The sequence below is a fragment of the Rhinatrema bivittatum genome, chromosome 7, assembly GCF_901001135.1.
Source record: "Rhinatrema bivittatum chromosome 7, aRhiBiv1.1, whole genome shotgun sequence".
In the NCBI taxonomy this organism is placed as follows: Eukaryota; Metazoa; Chordata; class Amphibia; order Gymnophiona; family Rhinatrematidae; genus Rhinatrema; species Rhinatrema bivittatum.
This window is the reverse complement of record NC_042621.1, coordinates 203304016-203325217: the sequence shown is the minus strand read 5'-3', so window position 1 is coordinate 203325217 and position 21202 is coordinate 203304016. Positions and strand designations below refer to the sequence as shown.

General features: G+C 44.7%; 1 protein-coding gene across 1 annotated transcript in view; it reads left to right on the top strand.

Moving 5' to 3' along the window:
• Positions 1-21202, top strand: part of BICC1 (BicC family RNA binding protein 1) — a 677586-nt gene that overhangs the window by 492422 nt on the left and 163962 nt on the right. The window contains exons 6-7 of the mRNA XM_029609769.1: positions 16029-16082; positions 16369-16563. Coding sequence (XP_029465629.1) covers positions 16029-16082; positions 16369-16563 — 249 coding nt within the window. The remainder of the gene's footprint in view (positions 1-16028; positions 16083-16368; positions 16564-21202) is intronic.

Sequence of the window (21202 nt, the reverse complement as noted above, 5' to 3'; positions counted from 1 at the left end):
ATGTGATTATCCCCTTGTACAGGTCCTTGGTGAGGTCTCACCTGGAGTACTGTGTTCAGTTCTGGAGACCGTATCTCCGAAGGGATAGAGACAGGATGGAGGCAGTACAGAGAAGGGCGACTAAAAAGGTGGAGGGTCTTCATCAAATGACTTATGAGGGGAGATTGAAGAATCTAAATATGTACACCCTGGAGGAAAGGAGGAGCAGAGATGATATGATACAGACTTTCAGATACTTGAAAGGTTTTAATGATCCAAAGACAACGACAAAACTTTTCCGTTGCAAAAAAAATCAGCAGAACCAGGGGTCAAGATTTAAAACTCCAGGGAGGAAGACTCAGAACCAATGTCAGGAAGTATTTCTTCACGGAGAGTGTGGTGGATGCCTGGAACGCCCTTCCGGAGGAAGTGGTGAAGACCAAAACTGTGAAGGATTTCAAAGAGGCATGGGATAAACACTGTGGATCCATAAAGTATAGAGGATGTGAATGAAGTGAAGAGGCATGGGGGCGGCTCACGGGAATGACGGCTACTATCTGGAGATTAATATCCTAATTTAAATAAACATACATACGATTAATGCGACTCCAACATTGCTCTATGCTTCAATGGCAAGAGGAAATGGAAAGAAAAGGATTTGCATCCACAAAAAAGCAGGGCAGTGGCTTGCTTGATACGGCGGTTACTACCCCAAACCAAATTAGCCTGATACTTCACTTTCAATGATATCCAGCATAGTTCTCTGCTTCAACGGCAGGGGGATTGATGAAAAGATCTCTGCTTCAATGTCAGGGGGAATGATGAAAAGATGATTTATATTCGGACAACAACCAACAAGGACTGTGTTGCACAGGCTGGATAAACATGCATGGGAGTAGCTTGCTATGATGGTGGTTACTACCCCTAAACAATTAGCTAGATACTTCACTTAGATGCAGCTCCAGCACTGCTAACTACATCGATGGTGGGGTGGAAGGGAAATAGAACAAAAAATCACTTACAAGGGATAAGAGAAAAAGACAAGTATGGGGGAAAAAAATATTAAAAAAAAAAAGTGAAAGCTTGCTTGGCAGACTGGATGGACTGTTTGGTCTTCTGCTGTAATTTCTATGTTTCTATGTAATTAAAACTAATAAGGATTTTTTAAAAACCCACTGCTGTCCATACCTGGGAACTCTTGATTTCCAGTTACACTGATATTGTCAAGGATTAGGATGCTAGGGGGATACATAGACTTCATCCTCTCCATCTCACAGACAGATGTTCATTCTTTCTCACACATACTATCAAATCCATATTCATACATGCTCTCATTCACACACCCACACTCCAACACACAGGATCTAAGACCATCTCCACAACTAACCCCCCCTCCCCACCCCCCACAAGCTCTTAATCCCCCAGATTCCCTCACACACACAGGCTCTTACCCACGTAGACAAACCCATTCATTCTCATACACAAACCCCCAGGGCAGACATTCATTCTCTCACTCACACAGCCTCCCCCAGACAGGCACCCATTCTCTCTCATATATACAGGCAAGCACTCATCCATCTCTCTCTCACACACACACACACACACACACACACACACACACACACACACACACACACAGGCACTCATCCATCTCTCTCTCACACACACACACACATACACTGGTGGGCAGCCATTCATCTCTCTCTCTCTCACACACACACACCCAATGAACTCTCACACACACGCGCCCAGATGGGCATCCATTCATCTCTCTCACTCGCACACACCCCCCCCCCAGGCAGGGGTGTGTGTGTGTGTGTGTAAAAGAGAGAGAGATGAATGGGTGCCTGCCTGGGTGGCACCCATTCAGCTCGCTCTCTCTCTCATACACACACACACAGAGGCAGGCATCTTTCTCTTACACTCACATACTTAGTCCCCCAGGTGTTCATCTCTCTCTCTCTCTTTCTCTCTCTCTCACATATGCTCAGGCAGACACCCATTCATCTCTCTCACCCACCCAGGCAGGCACCCATTCATCTCTTTTACATACATACACACACACACACACACACACACACACACACACACACACTCCCCAGTAGGCATCTTTCTCTCTCATACTCACAAACTTAGTCCCCAAGGCAGGCATCCAGTCTCTTTCACACACAGAGACCGCTCTTCAGGCAGGTACGCATTCTTTCTCATTCTTGCAGACAGACCCCCCAGGCAGGCACCCATTTGTCTGTCTCTCTCTCACACAGCAGGCACCCATTCTCTCTCACAGACACAATCTCCCATTCATACAGATATACATAGTGAAGGGAGGCCCCCTATCATTTGCTAGCAGCCTCACACCTCAAACAGGTACAGCAATTCTTCTCTTCCCCAGCAGTGTTCTTAAAGGTAAGGGCTGTATTGAGGGATGATGAAATGGCTGTTTAGCTGCATGCACCTTCCCTTGTGGTAGCGAAACGTTCCAGCTCACTGCTGCAGGTGGTGCCCCCCCACGCTCTAGGCGACTGCAAACCTCATTCTCTTCTGCAGCTGGGCAAGATGGACTCCCTTGGTGGCCTCCCCTTCTTCTGCTGCTAGACAGGATGGGCTCCCCTGGGCCTCCTGTTCTTCCTGGATGGGATACCCTGCCCCTGGGTACTCCCTACAGCATGGCACCCAGGAGGTTTGGCTCCCCTGCTCCCACGTCACTTTGCCACTGCCCTACACTAGCCTCCTACCTATATCAACACCCCATAAACATACATGGTGGGAGGAAGGGGGATCATGGATTGGGTAAGGTGGAGTGTGCACACACCCGTCCTATATTCTCCTACCTCACTTAAACCACCACCACACTTTAATACAAATGAGATAAGTTGGATGGAGAAGGGCAAAGTGGAAATTGCAAGGGGGAAATGGTGACCCCTACCCCTATACAACTTACAACTCCCCTACACTGGCAGGGTTGGTGGGCAGAGGTGTGGCCCCTAATCCAACAAAAAGGTTTGTTGCCTTTATATCTGCTTTGTTTTGCCCATTGTTTTTACTTCCCCTAGATTTTGTTACGCTTGGGCTCCGGTCAGGAGTCGTGAACACCACCCAGCAGGGTGGCTCCAGGTGGAGAGAGACAGGAAGCTAGAAACAGTGTCAGGTTCCAGGCTGGGTCAGGGCAGGCAGCAAGTATCAGAGTCTGGGTTCAGGCTGGGTTAGGGTAGGCGGCAAGTAGCAGTGTCTAAGTACAGGCTGGGTCAGGGCAGGCAGCAGTCAGCAGTGTCTGGGTCCAGGCTGGGTCAGGGCACAGTAAGCAGGGCAAGGCAGGTCAGAAGGCCCGTAGGCCACACACACACACACACAGAAGGCCCGTAGGCCACACACCAATAGCGGGGCAAGGCAGGTCAGAAGGCCCATAGGCCACACACACACAGAAGGCCCGTAGGCCACACACCATAAGCGGGGCAAGGCAGGTCAGAAGGCCCGTAGGCCACACACATACACACAGAAGGCCCGTAGGCCACACACCATAAGCGGGGCAAGGCAGGTCAGAAGGCCCGTAGGCCACACACACACACACAGAAGGCCCGTAGGCCACACACCATAAGCGGGGCAAGGCAGGTCAGAAGGCCCGTAGGCCACACACATACACACAGAAGGCCCGTAGGCCACACACCATAAGCGGGGCAAGGCAGGTCAGAAGGCCCGTAGGCCACACACACACAGACAGAAGGCCCGTAGGCCACACACAGTAAGCAGAGCAGGCAGGTCAGAAGGCCCGTAGGCCACACATACACAGAAGGCCCGTAGGCCACACACCGTAGTCAGGGCAAGCAGGTCAGAAGGCCCGTAGGCCACACATACACAGAAGGCCCGTAGGCCACACACCGTAAGCAGAGCAGGCAGGTCAGAAGGCCCGTAGGCCAGGTAAGAAAAGCGAGGAAGAAGGCCCGAAGGCCACGCAGGGCAAGGAAAGGCCCGAAGGCCGCGCAGGGCTAGAGCAGGGAGCCCAGGTGAGCTCGATGCCGAAGCACCGAGGGAACTGTCAGGCAGGGTTATAAGGGCCAACCCAGAACATAGAGTGGACAGGGGAGATGGCCTGGGCCTGTCAGGAGAGCCAGCACTAGAGGGACCCCTGGTGGTGAGGCGGTTGCACTGCAGCCAAAACTGTAACAGATTTTCACAATTAGCTAATTACTCCTCGAGATATCCGCCCCCCCATTTTAAATTAGTTTTCCTAAATTCTAGGACCCTCACCTTAGAATGAACAGTCACTACCTGCACTCTAATATTAGATCCCAGATGATCATCCACTTGAGATCAGAAGTACTGTACCCATTGGTAAGCACCATATCTAGTATTGTTCCCTCCAATGAGGATTCTGTTACCATTTGACAGAATAGTTCTCCCTGCAGAGAATCCAGGATCCCTCTGATTCTAGAAGACACCACAGCTGGAATGTCCCAATCACCATCTGGCAGATTGAAATCACCTAGCTATAATACCTCCCCTTTCATTAACAATTTTGAATGCTTTCCGTTTCTTCTGGTTCAGTGGACTGTATATTACACCAGTATAGATGGATGATCCATTCCCTCTTTCCAAATTAACCATAGAACTACCTTCTTAACTTGTAAACCCAGCAGTTCTGTTGCTTTAATACCAAAAGCACTCCCTTTGGAGTGAAATAAAAGCACTATTATCATATTCAGATTAATCTTTTATTTGAATTAATAGAAAAATATCAAAAAGTGAACAATTCTCTTAACAGTTTACATAAAATGTACAATAAGCATTTATATTTGTATCTCACCAAAATACATCATTAGCTTTTATATAATGCTTAAATCAACCTTCATTCACTCAAACATACCCATTCACATCCTCAATTTTCATTACCAGCCATAAATAATCTGTGCAAAAACATGCATACACATTTAAAAACAATCTCAAAACATGATTCACTTGCTTGCTAACTTTTTTTAAATTGTTAGCTTCACAATACATTCATTTTACATCACTGAAATGTTTTTCTTTTACCATAGAACCTGCATATGATCTTACTCAATGAACCTTATAATGCAATCCCTTTTTAATCCTTATTAATCCCAATCCCTTTTTAATCCTCATTGATCCCAACCGGGCCCTTGTTTCGCCTTGGCGGCTTCATCAGGGAAATATATAGTAGTCAAACCATGGATTTTATCGTAATTAAATCTACTATACGAAGCGTAGCCTCTGTAATGGAAACGCCAATAATCTTCTTTAAGGTTCCAGTTGCTTGTTGTATATGACCAAGTTCTGTATCTGCACCATTGATATAAAAAAAACAAATTATCTCCAAGAGAAAAATGTCTTTAAAGTTTTTCAAAACTTATATCAAATAATTATTGTTAAATACAAATTTCAAGTTCCTCCTTCTACAAGATATCTCCCATGTACATTATCATAGATAACTATTCTAACTTCTCCAATTAATCATCTAATGTCTCATGAATTATATTACTCATCTTAAAATAATTAATAATTTATTACCCTCACCATTACCGGACTCCATTCCAATGCAGCCTTTGCTCTTAAAAAATAATTCTATTCACTCTAAGAAATCCCCTCACTCAACCAATCCTAACCTCTATCCCTTCTACTTCTTCCATCACTATTACCCCAAATATATATGATCAACCTACCCGCTCTCGTAAAATTTCATCTTTGCTGAAAACAATTGCTTCTAACTGCCGCTGTATCCGCAGCCTCAGATCTAAAAACAGGACCACATTTTACGGCAACCATTTCCAAATTTTTAATCCCTATATTCCCATAATAATTTTTATCCCAGGACAAGCAGGATGCTAGTCCTCACATATGGGTGACGTCACCAATGGAGCCCTAGTGCGGGAAAGCTTTCTGTCAAAGTTTCTAGAAACTTTTGACTGGCACTGTGGTGCCACTGAGCATGCCCAGCATGCTTTGATATTCTCTGCCACAGGGGTCTCCCTTCAGTCTTCGTCTTTCCGCGCTGCTGTAGGCATCGCAGGATAGGAGCCGTTGAGATTGTCTCAACACATTTTTTGACTGCAAAGTCAAAGTTTTCTTGATATTCTCTCTCACAAATCTCTTGAGGTATTTTCTTCACCGGCTGGTGAGTACCTCTCTCTCATTTTCCTTTTTTTTGAAGGAAAAGTTTTCCTCTCACGAATTCTCATTTCTTTTTGACGGCTGTCGACTGGAAATATGGCTACAGGATTTAAAAAATGTCCTGTATGCGCTCGAAAAATGTCTATTACCGACCCGCACATCGAATGTGTGCTGTGCTTCGGAGAAAAACATGAGGTAAATAATTGCCCACAATGCGCTGAGATGACGCCGAAAGGCCGCAAAGCTCGACTGGAGAAAATGGAACATCTGTTCTGTCTTCAGCTCATCCCATCTCCTTCGACATCATCGAAGTCGTCTCTGGCCGGAGCGACCAAGCGCCTGTTACTTAAAAAAAAACCCTGCCCGGGACTGTCGGGGGATCATTTGTCGCCTTCATCGTTTTCGACAAAATCCATCGAACCTCAAAAATCAAAACACAAGCATCGACATTGACGACCATCGATGTCTGAACCCGCTTCCCAGGAACCATCGGTGAAGCGGCCACGGACCGAGGAAATGTCGGCGCCTGGGCCTCATCCTCCGTCTTCGATACCTGATCCTCTGCAGGGCTCTGCACCGGATCTTACACCTCAGCCTCCGCCACCGCTTACAACTGCTCTGGTACCATCAGTTGTAATGCCGAAATTGTCTGATATCATCAGACAAGCGGTATCACAGGCTTTCATGGAACAACAATTGATTCTGAAGGGCTCGTTGATGCCAATGCTCCCAGCATCGATGCCGGCAACTTTGCCGATCCCGGTGGGACCACCGATGCCGGTGTCGACGTTCACACTGAGGACAAAAGGTGACTCTGTCGACACCAAGAATAACTGCGTCGACATCGATATATGCACACCTGCCATCGACCTCTTCGACGTAGATTCCAATGTTACCGCCGACGGCAGTTTCAACACCAAGGCGACCACCTTCGACATCGACGTCGATTCCTACTGCTATTCCATCGACGCAATCACCACTGGAAGAGCCAGAAGTTCAAGATCTAGCTTTCTTCCAGCGTCTACTACAAAGATATCAGTGTCATCAACACTTTGCCAAAAAAAACCAGTGGAACAGACATTTCCATTACTGCCCATTGATGACCCATTACCAGGTCCATCAGGAATACATCTACCACCCAAATCCACCACAAAATCTCCTTATAGAGATGATGACGATTCTTGGGATAACCACGATACAGACACGTCTTCTGAGGACTTCATGTCAGAACCTTCACCACCGGAACCGAGGAAAAAGTCCCCACCAGAAGACCTGTCATTTTCCACCTTTATCTAGGATATGGCAGCAGAACAAGACACTAGACTGCACACTCTAGAGGTCCTTCAATTTGTAGATCCACCCAAACAAGTTTTGGCCATCCCAATTCATGAGGTGCTCTTAGATCTCCAACACCGGATCTGGGAGCATCCATCTACAATTTCAGCAGTAAATAAACGGGTGGATTCAACTTATCTGGTACAGACAGCACCTAGTTTCCAAAAGGCACAACTACCACATCAATCAGTGGTAGTTGAATCTGCCCAGAAAAAATCAAAGCCTATCCGCCTTCACTCCTCAACTCCCCCAGGTAAGGATCACTGCTTCCTTGATTCCTTGGGAAGAAAAGTGTATCAGGCTGCAATCCTAAATTCCAGAATCTCTGCATACCAGTTATACATGACACAGTATCAGAGAGACTTATGGAAACAGATGGAAGAATTTACAAATTCCTTACCTGCACAGTTTCAAGAACCAGAACAGGCCATAGTTAACAAAGGCCTAGAAGCAGGGAAACATGAAGTGAGAGCGGCTTGTGATAGCTTTGATACTGCCTCCAGGACTGCAGCTGCTGGGATTACTGCTCGCAGGTACGCATGGCTCAAGGCCTCGGATCTCAGGCCTGAGGTACAGGAAAAACTTGTAGATCTACCGTGTTTGGGAGACAACTTATTTGGTGATAAGGTCCAAGACGCAGTCCAACAGCTAAAGGACTATACAGAAACATTACGTCAGCTGTCCCAAATGCCTCAGGATACTTCCACACAACCTCAACGACGTCTACCCCGGAGGGAACCTAGGTGTTCTTACTACAGGCCACGAAGATACTACTCCCAAACTTCCAGGAGTAGATCTACTAGGCCTCAACAACAACGCTCCCAAACAAGACAACCTAGAGCTCCTTGCACGCAACCTCCGCCTCAGTCAGGCCCAGCGGCGGGGTTTTGAGATTCAGGCCAGAGAACAAGCCATACCTTTAAATCTTCAAACACAACTTCCAGTGGGGGGAAGAGTATCCCACTTTTACACACACTGGCAAACAATAACAGACCAATGGGTACTCTCTATAATCGCCCATGGTTACAAACTAAATTTCCTCTCCATTCCACCAGATTCTCTACTGAGTTTCTGCCCACAGCAAAAATCTCAGCTAACTCTCATCTACAAGCAGAGCTATCCGCCCTTCTGAGAGCCAAGGCTATCCAGTTAGTACCTCGGACTCAGCAGGGCAGAGGATTTTACTCCCATTACTTCCTCATTCCAAAGAAAACAGGAGGCCTACGTCCCATCCTCGACTTCAGAAATCTCAACAAATTTCTAAAGAAAGAGAAGTTCAGGATGGTTTCTCTAGGCACCATGCTCCCACTTCTTCAAAAAGGAGATTGGCTTTGTTCTGTGGACCTTCAAGACGCTTACACTCACATCCCAATATTCCCTCCTCATCACAAGTATCTGCGCTGCTATGCAGAGATTCATCAACATTTCCAATACAGAGTACTGCCATTCGGACTCGCCTCTGCTCCCAGAGTTTTCACCAAATGTCTGGCAGTAATAGCAGCACACTTGCACAAACAAGGTGTCCATGTTTTCCCATATCTAGACGACTGGCTCATCAGAAGTCAATCTCACCAAGGAGCAATAACTTCTCTCAACCAAACAATTGCTCTACTTCACTCCATGGGCTTTCTCATCAATTATCAAAAGTCCCGTCTCATACAGTTTCACCTGCTCCAATTCATAGGAGCAGAACTGAACACCGTCCTTGCAAAGGCCTTTCTACCCGAGGATCGAGCAGAAACATTGTCCTTGTTGGCAAACTCGATTCACTCAAAGACACAAGCAACAGCTCATCAGTTTCTAACTTTACTAGGCCACATGGCCTCTACAGTTCATGTCACGCCTGTAGCAAGGCTCGCCATGAGGGTAACCCAATGGACTCTAAGATCACAATGGATCCAAGCCATTCAACCACTACATTCTTCAATTCAAGTAACCCACCAACTACGTTCCTCCCTTCTCTGGTGGGTAAACAAGGACAATTTGCGCAAGGGCTTACCCTTCCAACAACCAGTGCCACAGATAACTTTAACTACAGATGCATCCACCTTGGGTTGGGGTGCTCACATAGACAATCTCCAAACCCAGGGTACTTGGACAAAACTTGAAGCAACTTTCCAAATCAATTTCCTGGAGCTTCGAGCTATACGTTGTGCACTGCATGCGTTCAAGGACTGCCTTTCACAAAAGACTGTTCTCATCCAAACGAACAACACAGTAGCCATGTGGTACATCAACAAACAGGGAGGTACAGGCTCGTATCTCCTTTGTCAAGAAGCTGCACAGATTTGGGGTTGGGCCCTAAACCACTCAATACTTCTCCAGGCCACTTATCTGGCAGGCATTCACAATGTAGTGGCGGATCGACTCAGTCGTCAGTTCCAACCACACGAATGGTCACTGGATCCCTCAGTAACGGCCAGGATATTTCAAAGTTGGGGTCAACCAACAATAGACCTCTTTGCGTCACATCTGAATCACAAAGTGGACAACTTCTGTTCTCTACACAAACAGAAGAACCAGCCAGCCAAGGACGCCTTTGCTTGCCCTTGGAACTCAGGCCTACTATACGCGTATCCTCCGATACCGCTCATAACCAAAACTCTAGTGAAGCTACAACAGGACAAGGGGTCCATGATACTCATAGCCCCATATTGGCCTCGCCAAGTATGATTTCCCACACTTCTAGACCTCTTGATCAGGAATCCAATTTGTCTGGGAATAGCTTCCACTCTCATAACTCAGGATCAGGGTCGGTTGCGCCATCCAAACCTTCAATCCCTATCCCTGACAGCATGGATGTTGAAAGCTTGACTTTGCAACCACTCAATCTTTCAACCAATGTCTCTCAAGTGCTTATAGCTTCACGTAAACCTTCCACAAGAAATAACTATTCTTCAAAATGGAAGAGATTTACTTTGTGGTGCAGACAAAACAATATTGATCCTTTTACTTGCCCCATCACTTCTCTACTAGGCCATTTTTCATTGATATTTATTGTTGTTTGTTTATTAATTATTTATTAATTGTTATTGCATTTATTTTCATTTATTAATTGTTATTTATTAATTGTTAGCATTGTTATATATATAGTTTTTTTTTCTGTTTCTTGGATTAACTATGTTCATTGTAAACTGCTAACTTGAAGCGATAGTTACTGTTCATTGTAAACCGGGGTGATATGTATCACCCCGGAACCCCAGGAACCTCCGGTATATAAATCCTTAAATAAATAAATCTTTCAGACTCTGGCCTCCAGACTTCGTCAGTAAGAGTACATGTCAGTGCAATCTGAGCTTACCATGACAGGATAAGAGATGCACCAATCTCCACTCAACCTCTTGTCAGTAGTTTTATGAGAGGTTTGACTCAACTTAAACCACCAATTCGGCCACCAGTCACAGAATGGGACCTGAATCTGGTTTTAACCAGACTTATGCGTTCTCCTTTCGAACCCATAGATTCCTGTGATCTCAAATTTCTCACATGGAAGACTATCTTCCTCATAGCTATTACTTCAGCTAGAAGGGTTAGTGAGTTGCAAGCACTTGTAACATACGCCCCCTACACGAAATTCTTACATGATAGGGTGGTTCTCCGTACACATCCAAAATTCCTTCCCAAAATAGTTACGGAATTCCACTTGAACCAATCCATAGTTTTACCCACTTTCTTCCCAAGGCCCCATTCTCACCAAGGAGAACAGGCTTTTTACATACCTTGGACTGTAAACGTGCCCTATACTTCTATTTAAACTGCACGGCAGTCCACAGGAAATCCAATCAACTTTTTGTTTCTTATGATCCAAACAAACCAGGGAAAGCAGTGGGTAAACATACTCTATCCAATTGGCTAGCAGATTGCATACAGTTTTGATATGAAAAAGCATGCCTTCCTCTCCAAGGGCGAGTAAAGGCACATTCAGTAAGAGCAATGTCAACCTCAGTAGCACAATATCATTCAGTGCCAATCCTTGACATATGTAAAGCAGCAACATGGAGTTCTCTTCACACCTTTGCAGCTCATTACTGTCTGGACAAACAGGGACAACAAGATTCTCAGCCTACAGACAATCTGTCTTAAACTTGTTTCCAGTTTAAATCCAACTCCTCCTTCAACCAATCTGCTGTAATCTTCGGCTGACTCATTTTAACAACAACACTTCACTGTTGCCTAAATACTAAATGACTCAGCCTCTAGCTTGCTAATCACCCATATGTGAGGACTAGCATCCTGCTTGTTCTGGGATAAAGCAAAATTGCTTACCTTGTAATAGGTGTTATCCCAGGACAGCAGGATGTAGTCCTCACGAAACCCACCCACCACCCCGCAGAGTTGGGACACATTCCTTTTCTTAGTCTATTTTTAGCTAATACTTATTGCTACATACGAGACTGATGGGGAGGTCCCTGTGGCAGCGAATATCATAGCATGCTGGGCATGCTCAGTGGCACCACAGTGCCAGTCAAAAGATTCTAGAAACTTTGACAGAAAGCTTTCCCGCACTACGGATCCGTTGGTGACGTCACCGGTATGTGAGGACTACATCCTGCTGTCCTGGGATAACACCTATTACAAGGTAAGCAATTTTGCTTTACTTTTTCACCTCAAGAGATTAATCACCGAAACCTCTTTTTACTCTCCTTGCTGATTTGGAAGTTTAAAGTCGCCTCATACCGGTATTGCTCAGTCTACCCTCATGCATTTTCTGCGGTTTTTCTCAACTTTTTACTGAGTTTTAAACACGAAAGTCGAGTTTTGTATCTACAAATTTGATTATCTCACTCATCGTATTCCTTTCCAGATCATTTATAAATATATTGAAAAGCACCAGTCCAAGTACAGATCCCTGAGGCACTCCACTGTTTACCTTTTTCCACTGAGAAAATTCACCATTAAATCCTACTGTTTCCTATCTTTTAACCAGTTTGTAATCCAAGAAAGGACACCATATCCTATCCCATTACTTTTTAGTTTCCTTAGAAGCCTCTCATGAGGGACTTCGTCAAACGCCTTCTGAAAATCGAAATACCTACTGGCTCACCTTTATCCACATGTTTATTAATCCCTTCAAAATAATGAAGTAGATTTGAGAGTCAAGACTTGCCTTGGGTAAATCCATGCTGACTCTGTTCCATTAAACCATATCTTTCTATATGCTTTGTGATTTTGATCTTTAGAATAGTTTCCACTATTTTTCCTGGCACTGTGAACTCGGGCTCACTGGTCTATAGTTTTCTGAATCGCCCCTGAAGCCCTTTTTAAATATTGGGGTTACATTGGCCACCCTCCAGTCCTCAGGTACAGTGGATGATTTTAATGATAGGTTACAAATTTTAACTAATAGATCTGAAATTTCATTTTTTAGTTCCTTCAGAACCCTTGGGTGCATAACATCCAGTTCAGATGATTTGCTACTCTTTAATTTATCAATCTGGCCTACTACATCTTCCAGGTTCACAGTGATTTGGTTCAGTTTATCTGACTCATCATCCTTGAAAACCATCTCCGGAATGGGTATCTCCCCAACATCCTCATTAGTTAAATATAGAAGCAAAGAATTCATTTAGTCTTTCTGCATTGGCCCTATCTTCCCTAAGAGCCCCTTTAACCCCTTGGTCATCTAATGGTCCAACAGACTCCCTCACAGGTTTCTTGCTTTGGATATATATTAACAAGTGTTTGAGATTTTGCCTCTACGGCCAACTTCATTTCAAATTCTTTCTTAGCCTGCCTTATCAATGTTTTACACTTAACTTGACAGTGCTTATGTTTTTTCCTATTTTCTTCAGATGGATCCTTCTTCATATTTTTGAAAGATGTTTTTTGGCTAAAATAGCCTCTTTCACCTCACCTTTTAACCATGCCGGTAATTGTTTTGCCTTCCTCCCACGTTTCTTAATGCTTAGAATACACCTGGATTGCACTTCTAAGATTGCATTTTTAAACAATGTCCACAGCTGTTGTACACTTTTAACCTTCTTCATCTGCACCTTTCAGTTTTTTCTTTCTCATGTTATCGTTTCCCTTTTGAACATTTAGTGTTAGAGCTGTGGATTTACATATTTATTTATTTATTTAAGTTTTTTATATACCAACATTCAAGACAATAGTCCCATCATGCTGGTTCACATTAAACAGGAGTGCAAAATAAGCTTAAACTTGAACAATTGTGCGGAAAAAGCAGTTACATGTAACAGGGGAAATTGAACTTGGAGTAAGAAGGAAAAAAGGAAAAGGAAAACCAGATAATTACATATAATTACATTGTAAGAGGTAGCTAATAGTGATATTGATGGTGATGTGTGTTGATTGTTATGAGTTAAATAAAATTGGAGTTATGGAAAAGCCTGCATGAACAGCCAGGTCTTGAGTCTTTTCTTGAAGGTTGAGAGGCTGGGTTCCATTCTAAGATCTGGGGGGATGGAGTTCCATAAGGTAGGGCCGGCTGTAGAGAAGGCCCGATCTCTTAGCGTAATGTGTCTGGTAGTTTTGGCTGGGGGTACTTGAAGTGATCCTTTGTAAGCATCTCTTGTCGGTCTTGTTGAGGTGTGTAATCGGAGGGGGAAATGAAGGTCGATAGGGGCTAGTTGATGGATGTTTTTGTATATGGTGAGAATGGCCTTGTAGATTATTCTGAAGTGGATGGGTAGCCAGTGGAGGCCCATTAGGATAGGGGTTATGTGGTCTCTTCTCCTGGTGTTAGTGAGTATACGGGCAGAGGCATTTTGAACCATTTGCAGTGGTTTGGTGTGTGATGAGGGGAGACCAAGCAAGATGGTGTTACAATAGTCCAGCTTTGCGAAGATAATTGATTGTAGAATCGTTCTAAAGTCATGAGTGTGGAATATTGTCCCCCTTCCAGTCATTAATTCAAATTTGATCATGTTATGATCACTATTGCCTAGTGGCCCCACCGCCATTACCTCTCTCTCCAAATTCTGCATTCAATTAAAAATTAAATCTAAAATAGCTCCCTCTCTCTCATTGGTTCCTGAACAAATTGCTCCATGAAGCAGTTATTTGTTCCATCCAGGAATTTTATGTGTCTAGCATGTCCTGATGTTACATTTACCCAGTCACTATTGGGGTAATTGAAATCTCCCATTATTACTGCACTGCCAAATTGGTTAGTTTCCTTGATCTCTTAGCATTTCATCATCTGTCTGATCATTTTGGCCAGGTGGATGATAGTATGTTCCTATCACTATATTCTTACCCAACACACATGGGATTTCTACCCATATAGATTTTACTGAGCATTTAGTCTCTTGTATGATCTTTATCCTGTTGGACTCTATACCTTCCCGGACATAAAGTGCTACACCCCCACCAAGTTGATCCTCCCTATCATTGCGATACAATTTGTACCCTGATATAGCACTGTCCCATTGGTTATCCTCCTTCCACCAGGTCTCTGAGATGCCAGTTATGTCTATCTCATCATTCACTGCCTTGCATTCTAACTCTCCCATCTTACTACTTAGACTTCTGGCATTGGCATACAGACATTTCAAAGTGAGGGTTTTTTTTTGTATTAACCTTCTTTTCAATTGATATGGATTATTTGGAATTCTTTAGCTCAGGTGGTTCTTTTCTTATAGGCACATGGGCTACTTTTGCATTTATTGGAACCTCTCTGTTGGGATGCCCTAACTCTATTTCATTAGTATCCTTCAAAGATACATTCCTCCAAACCATGCACTGCTGAGTGACTGTCTGCTTTCCCCCTTGTTCTAGTTTAAAACCTGCTCTATTTCCGTTTTGAAAGTTAGCACCAGCAGCTTGGTTCCATTTTGGTTAAAGTGGAACCTGTTCTTTTGGAAAAGTCTCCCACTTCCCCAAAAGGTTGTCCTGTTTCTTAAACTGAATCCCTCTTCCCTGCACTGTCTCATCCACACATTGAGACTCCGGAGCTCTGCCTGCCTTTGGTGACCTGCACATGGAACAGGGAGCATTTCAGAGAATGCCACCCTGGGAGTTCTGGATTTCAGCTTTCTACCTAAAATTCTAAATTTGGCTTCCAGAACCTCCCTCCTATATTTTCCTGTGTTGTTGGTACCCACATGCACCACGACAACCGTCTCTTCCCCAGCACTGTCTATAATCTTATTTAGGTGATGTGCGTGGTCTGCCACCTTCGTACCAAAAATTTGAATTTGGATTATAAAAATTTGCACAAAGAATCTTTGCATACCGCAGGCTTTGAAAAATGAGGGAACACTGGTTGATGGCCCTCAAGGACCAGAATTGTTTGTTAGAGCAATATCAGTTTGTCAGTGATTCCAGTATTTCATCATTTCTAGCATGTTTGTGTTATGCAAAAATGGTTATGGATAAATCATTTATTAACCTGCCAGTGCTCACTTTGTACAGGAGCATGCATGTAATAACATTTAAATTAAAATCTATTTTTCCATTAAACATAATTTATTAAAATGTAGAGACTGCTGTATGTGTGTATGTATATATATAAATATATATATGTATATATATGTGTGTGTGTATATAAAATTTATTTATTTATTTTAAGATTTGACTAAAAGAAATGTGGTACAGAGTTTAAAGTTTTGTGTTTGACCTTTCGGCAGGTGTCTATCGCAGGGCAGCCAGCAGGCGTGGAATCTGCCAGAGTTAGAATCCGAGTAAGTAATGGAGAAAGCATTTGTGATAACTGTATTTTGTAAGGATTTGGCCATGGCTCAGAACAGTTCTTTTGAGGCATTAGGAACAGAGTCTTATAAACTCAAGATTGTATGCTGTCACATAACCAATTACATGTGCTTTTTCTTACGTTTTTGCTGGAAACAAAAGTATCATGTATCTTTTGAATGTATCTCTGATATAGGAAACTATAAATCAAGAACATTTTATTTGATTTTATGTGTGTATTAGCCTGAATCATTATGGCTCTGCTTAATTTAATTCCAGGAGCTGCTTCCTTTGGTACTGATGTTTGAATTACCTATAGCTGGAATCCTTCAACCTATCCCAGATCCCAGCACTCCTACTATTCAGCATATATCACAGACATACAACATTTCAGTTTCTTTTAAGCAACGGTCACGAATGTATGGCACTACTGTCATTGTCAGAGGATCACAGAACAACACTAGTGCGGTAAAGGTAAATCACATGAATGATCATGTGCAAAAATAGGTTTTAGTACATGAATATAATCCATTTTGAAGTGTCATAAAAGGTGAAATATAAATAAAATAAAAATAAATACTATACCTACTAAATAATTGGATGCTGATGAATGTTAGATTGTTTCATAAAGACAAAATACCATAATATAGTATTCTAGTCAAAAGCATCTTAGAAGGTTGCTCACCTTATGCATCTTGAGAATACCAAATTTCTCATGTTAGATTAGTTGTGGTTAAGCATGTTATTGAGTTGGTTGTCGCCACTTTTGAAGGAAGAGTTGCAGGATATGTCATACTTGGAGGCATGCTGTCAGGTAGCTATAGTTTAGTATTGTGTCATCTTCTGTCCCCACTACTGCTTCCGTGCTGCACCAGTAACTGCTTCTGTCCCTGGTACAGTAGTGCATCTCTTTATTCTATGTATTTTATTAAACTTAACATAGCTAATTTATCACAAACTGGTTTATGCATGGCACCAGGCTGGGTGCGCAGATGCTGCGGATAACTTGGCACAATGTACCTGGTGTGGGGAGGAGGGACAGCTCAACTCATCCAGGCTCCTAGTGGTGGGGGGCTAGAGCATAGGGATGTGCATTCGTTTTCAACGAATGTGGCATCCGCAACGAATATGTCCCTATTCTTTGGATTCGTAGGACCACGAAATGAATGGCGATCCCCCACGAATGAAACATAACATATATTAGTTTCAGTCATTGGTTCACAGTGCTTTCTTAACAGCCTTTTGAAATAGGTCATGTGGGAGTATCCATAGCAACACTAGCCCTTTCCTGTGACTCATAAGTGACCTCACAGCCCTGTCATAGAGTGGGTCAGACAGGTTGGCAAGGAGAATGCCAACGTATCAGAGCAAAGCATTTTTACTAATTCAGCCAATCACTGCTCTGTGATGCTGTTCCTGCTGTATTTTTTACCTCGAGCTAGTATAGCACAAAGCACTTTCTTCTTGGGTTCTATTAGAGAAGGTTGTTTGCTGTTTGAGCTCTCTAAGTGTCTCATATCTTTCAATTTCTATTGAATTGCTATTGCTGAAAAAGATATTTGTTCTTTTTTGCTGCTCTGCCTGCCAGGCATTTTTTACTGCACTGTTTTTTAATTGAACTCACTGTCTCTCTCTTACCCACTGAGACAAGCTGCCAGCAGTGGAATTTTGCTGCTGATCTTACCCCCCTGGGGTAGGTTGCAGGCAGGGTTTGGGTGGTGTGGGTGGGAGATAATGTGAGAGTTGCAGTGGCTGTCTGGCAGTTGGTATTTTCAAACTACAAGCAGCATCTCGGTGAGTACTGTAAGAATTGGGCTTGCAGACTCACAGCAGGCTTCCAGTATTTTATCCAGAGTTTGTTTTTTTGCACACAGAGCAGTCTCAGTTGCAGTGTACAGCAAGGCATTGCACTGTGTCTGTGTAGTTCTCACAGGACAAGCAGGATGGTAGTCCTCACATATGGGTGACATCACAGGATGGAGCCCAATCACGGAAAACTTCTGTCAAAGTTTCCAGAACTTTGACTGGCCCCCCTACTGGGCATGCCTAGCATGGCACTAACCCTGCAGCCAGCAGGGGTCTCCCTTCAGTCTTCTTTTTTCCACGCAGCAGTAGCCTCGCGGTAAAGGAGCTCTGAAGAGATTCCTGACAGGAATTTTCCTCACGGAATTACTAAAAGTTAAGTTGCCCACAGGGGACCCTCTTCTACCTTTTATAACTCCGCGGTACTCCGATAAGTTTTGACCTGTTTCCTGTCTATTACCGTTGAGTTTGGCCTTCGTGGCCTACTGGCCTTCGACCGTACCACAGCTAAATTTTTTTCCATGGTATCGGTGCCGGACTGTACCCACACCATGTCTATCACAGACAACCATAAAGTCTGTGTAATGTGTTTAGAACGTGAGCACGATATCTTGACCTGCACCAAATGTGCCCTAATGACACCGAAGGGTCGCAAGGCCAGAACGGAGAAGATGGAACTTCTTCCGTGCTCAAACCCCAACTCCGTCCATCGCATCGATGTCGTCTGAACCGGCACCGTCGACTTCGCGCCAGCATTAACCACCGACCGGTGACCGATCGGCATCAACGACTTCTCGGCCATCAACACCCTCTACTCCCCCTCAGGATTGAGGGGATCGCAGGGAGAAACATCGCCATCGACACCGTAAGACTCGGACCATCGAAGGAGCGAAATCATAGACCTTGCCATTGTCCGAGCTGCTGTCGGAAAAACCCCGTCCAGGAAAGGCATCGACCATTCCTGTGACCAGGTCTCCGAGGCAACCCTCACCAGATTGGGAGGGTTGCCTCGGAGCCGCGACTCCACCTGTAACGGTGGTCCCTCCGGCTATGCCTCTGCCTCCTTCTGTTCCGGAGCCAGGGCTGCTTGCTTGCAGTTTTCGAGAAGAACTGGACCAGATGGTCCAGGAAGCCATCGACAAGGCGATGCAACGTCTTCAGGTTCCTCCGACACCGGCACAGACTGTGGAACCGATCATTGACCCGCTTCCGGCAGCGCTGGCACTGCTGCTATCCAGGATGGGTAGCCCTCATGGCTGCTTTTCCATCGATGGATCCCAGGTCTCCGATGGCGCCAATGCCCTCCCCATTGACAGCATGATGTCTCATGATGGTCTTTTAGTTCAGCCACCGTCCGTTGGATCTGTTCGCCGAACAGATTATCTCCTACACAGGGCAGGTTGGACAATCGGTCTTGCACTTCTGGGCAAAGGTCAGAAGACTTGAGCCAGGCCCACCGTCTCGCTGAAATAGCAGCTGCAGACACTCTGGTAGAGGTGTCGAAAATGTCATAAGATGTTCTGATCTCATGCTTGCCTGCCTCAAAACATTTGCTTACAAGGGTTTGTAGTTGGTCTTGTAATCGCTGAGGCAGGGAGTCTGAGAAGTCCTGTATCTGCTTAAATATGGCCCTGTTATATTGGGTCATATAAAGCTGATAGGCAGCAATTCGTGAGATGAGCATGGCCCCTTGGAATACTCGGCATCCAATGTTGTCCAGGAATTTTTGTTCTTTACCAGGAGGGGTAGATGAGTGTGGTTTTGACCTCTTTGCTCGCTTTTGTGCAGACTCTACCACGACAGAGTGGTGATCAAGCTGTGACTTTTGAAAACCTGGGGCTGACTGTACTAAATAAGTAGTGTCAGCTTTTCTGTGTACTAGTGCAATTGTTCCTGGATTTTCCCAGTTCTTGAGAAGATCAAGAAGAACCTGATGAACAGGAATAGAGATTACTTTGGGGGCATCCAGAATTGGAGCAACTCAATCATCTGGTGCCTATCATCCTATTCTGTCTGCAATTGAAAGGGAGCCAATTCAGCCATTTCTTTCACAAATTTTATAAATGAGAGGTCCTCTGGAGGAGAACGCTTTCTACTCTCAGTGGGTGAAGGTATGTCATCGGTGTCTGATGAGGTATCATCACCCCAGGTATCATAAGGGTCAACACCCTTTCCTCTAGGAAATAGAGGGGGACAGAGTGGTTGGATACCTGAAGGTCCAGGTCAGGGCTCCGAAGGAATCGGAGGAATTATCGGAGGCATGCCGATACGTCCATCGGCACCACCGAGCCATCCATCGATTCCCTCGATGCATGTACCGATGCCTCTCACCTTCACCCACTGAGAGTAGAAAGCGTTCTCCTCCAGAGGACCTCTCATTTATAAATGTTGTGAAGGAAATGGCTGAATTGGTTCCTTTTCAATTGCAGACAGAACAGGATGATAGGCACCAGATGATGGAGTTGCTCCAATTCCTGGATGCCCCCAAGGTAGTAACCTCTATTCCTGTTCATCAGGTTCTGTTAGGAAAGGTCTGTGAAGAGGAGCACCATAGGCAGAGACAGATTAGGCATGAAGCAGAGGAGGAAACAGTGGGCACTTCAGAGAGTAGTGCAAGCCCAAGCAGGAGCAGCACTCTGTCAGCGACAGCTAGTACTTTCTCCTCCACTTCAGTATGCCAAAGCCATGTTGCCCCTAAAAAATCATCTCTTCTGGCACAGGCTAGAGCAAAAGCAGTTGGCAAGAAGGACTCTCAGCCCACCCAAGCAAAGGAGACACCAGCACAAAAATGTCAGTGACACAGTATCTCACAGAGCCCACTGAGGACATGGAGACAGATCCGCTGGCATATTAGGCACCCAAGTACACTGTCTGGCCACACCTAGCCAAAGTGGCTCAGCGATATGTCATGTCCACCAACCAGTGTGCCCAGTGAATGTGTATTTTCAATGACAGGGGATATCATGAGCCCTCATTGCTGAAGGCTGGCACCAGAATTGATGAAAATGCTAGTGTTTTTGAAAATAAATATGCCTTGGCTTGGGTTTCCAGATTGTCCCTGTGAATGGCAAGATGAATAAAAGCAATTTAAAGCCTTGCAGCAGCTCCTACTGCCTCATATGCTCCAGATAATATCAGCACATGTACCTGACTTCAACCGCTGTGCCTGTCTGTCCAGCCCTTACGTCACTACACGGGCCTGACCCCAAACGCTGTGCCTGTCTGTCCAGCCCTTACATCACTACAAGGGCCTGACCTCAATCAGAAGGACTTGGGCCCCTGAGCAGCACCGGGGAGGCAGTCTTCTGTA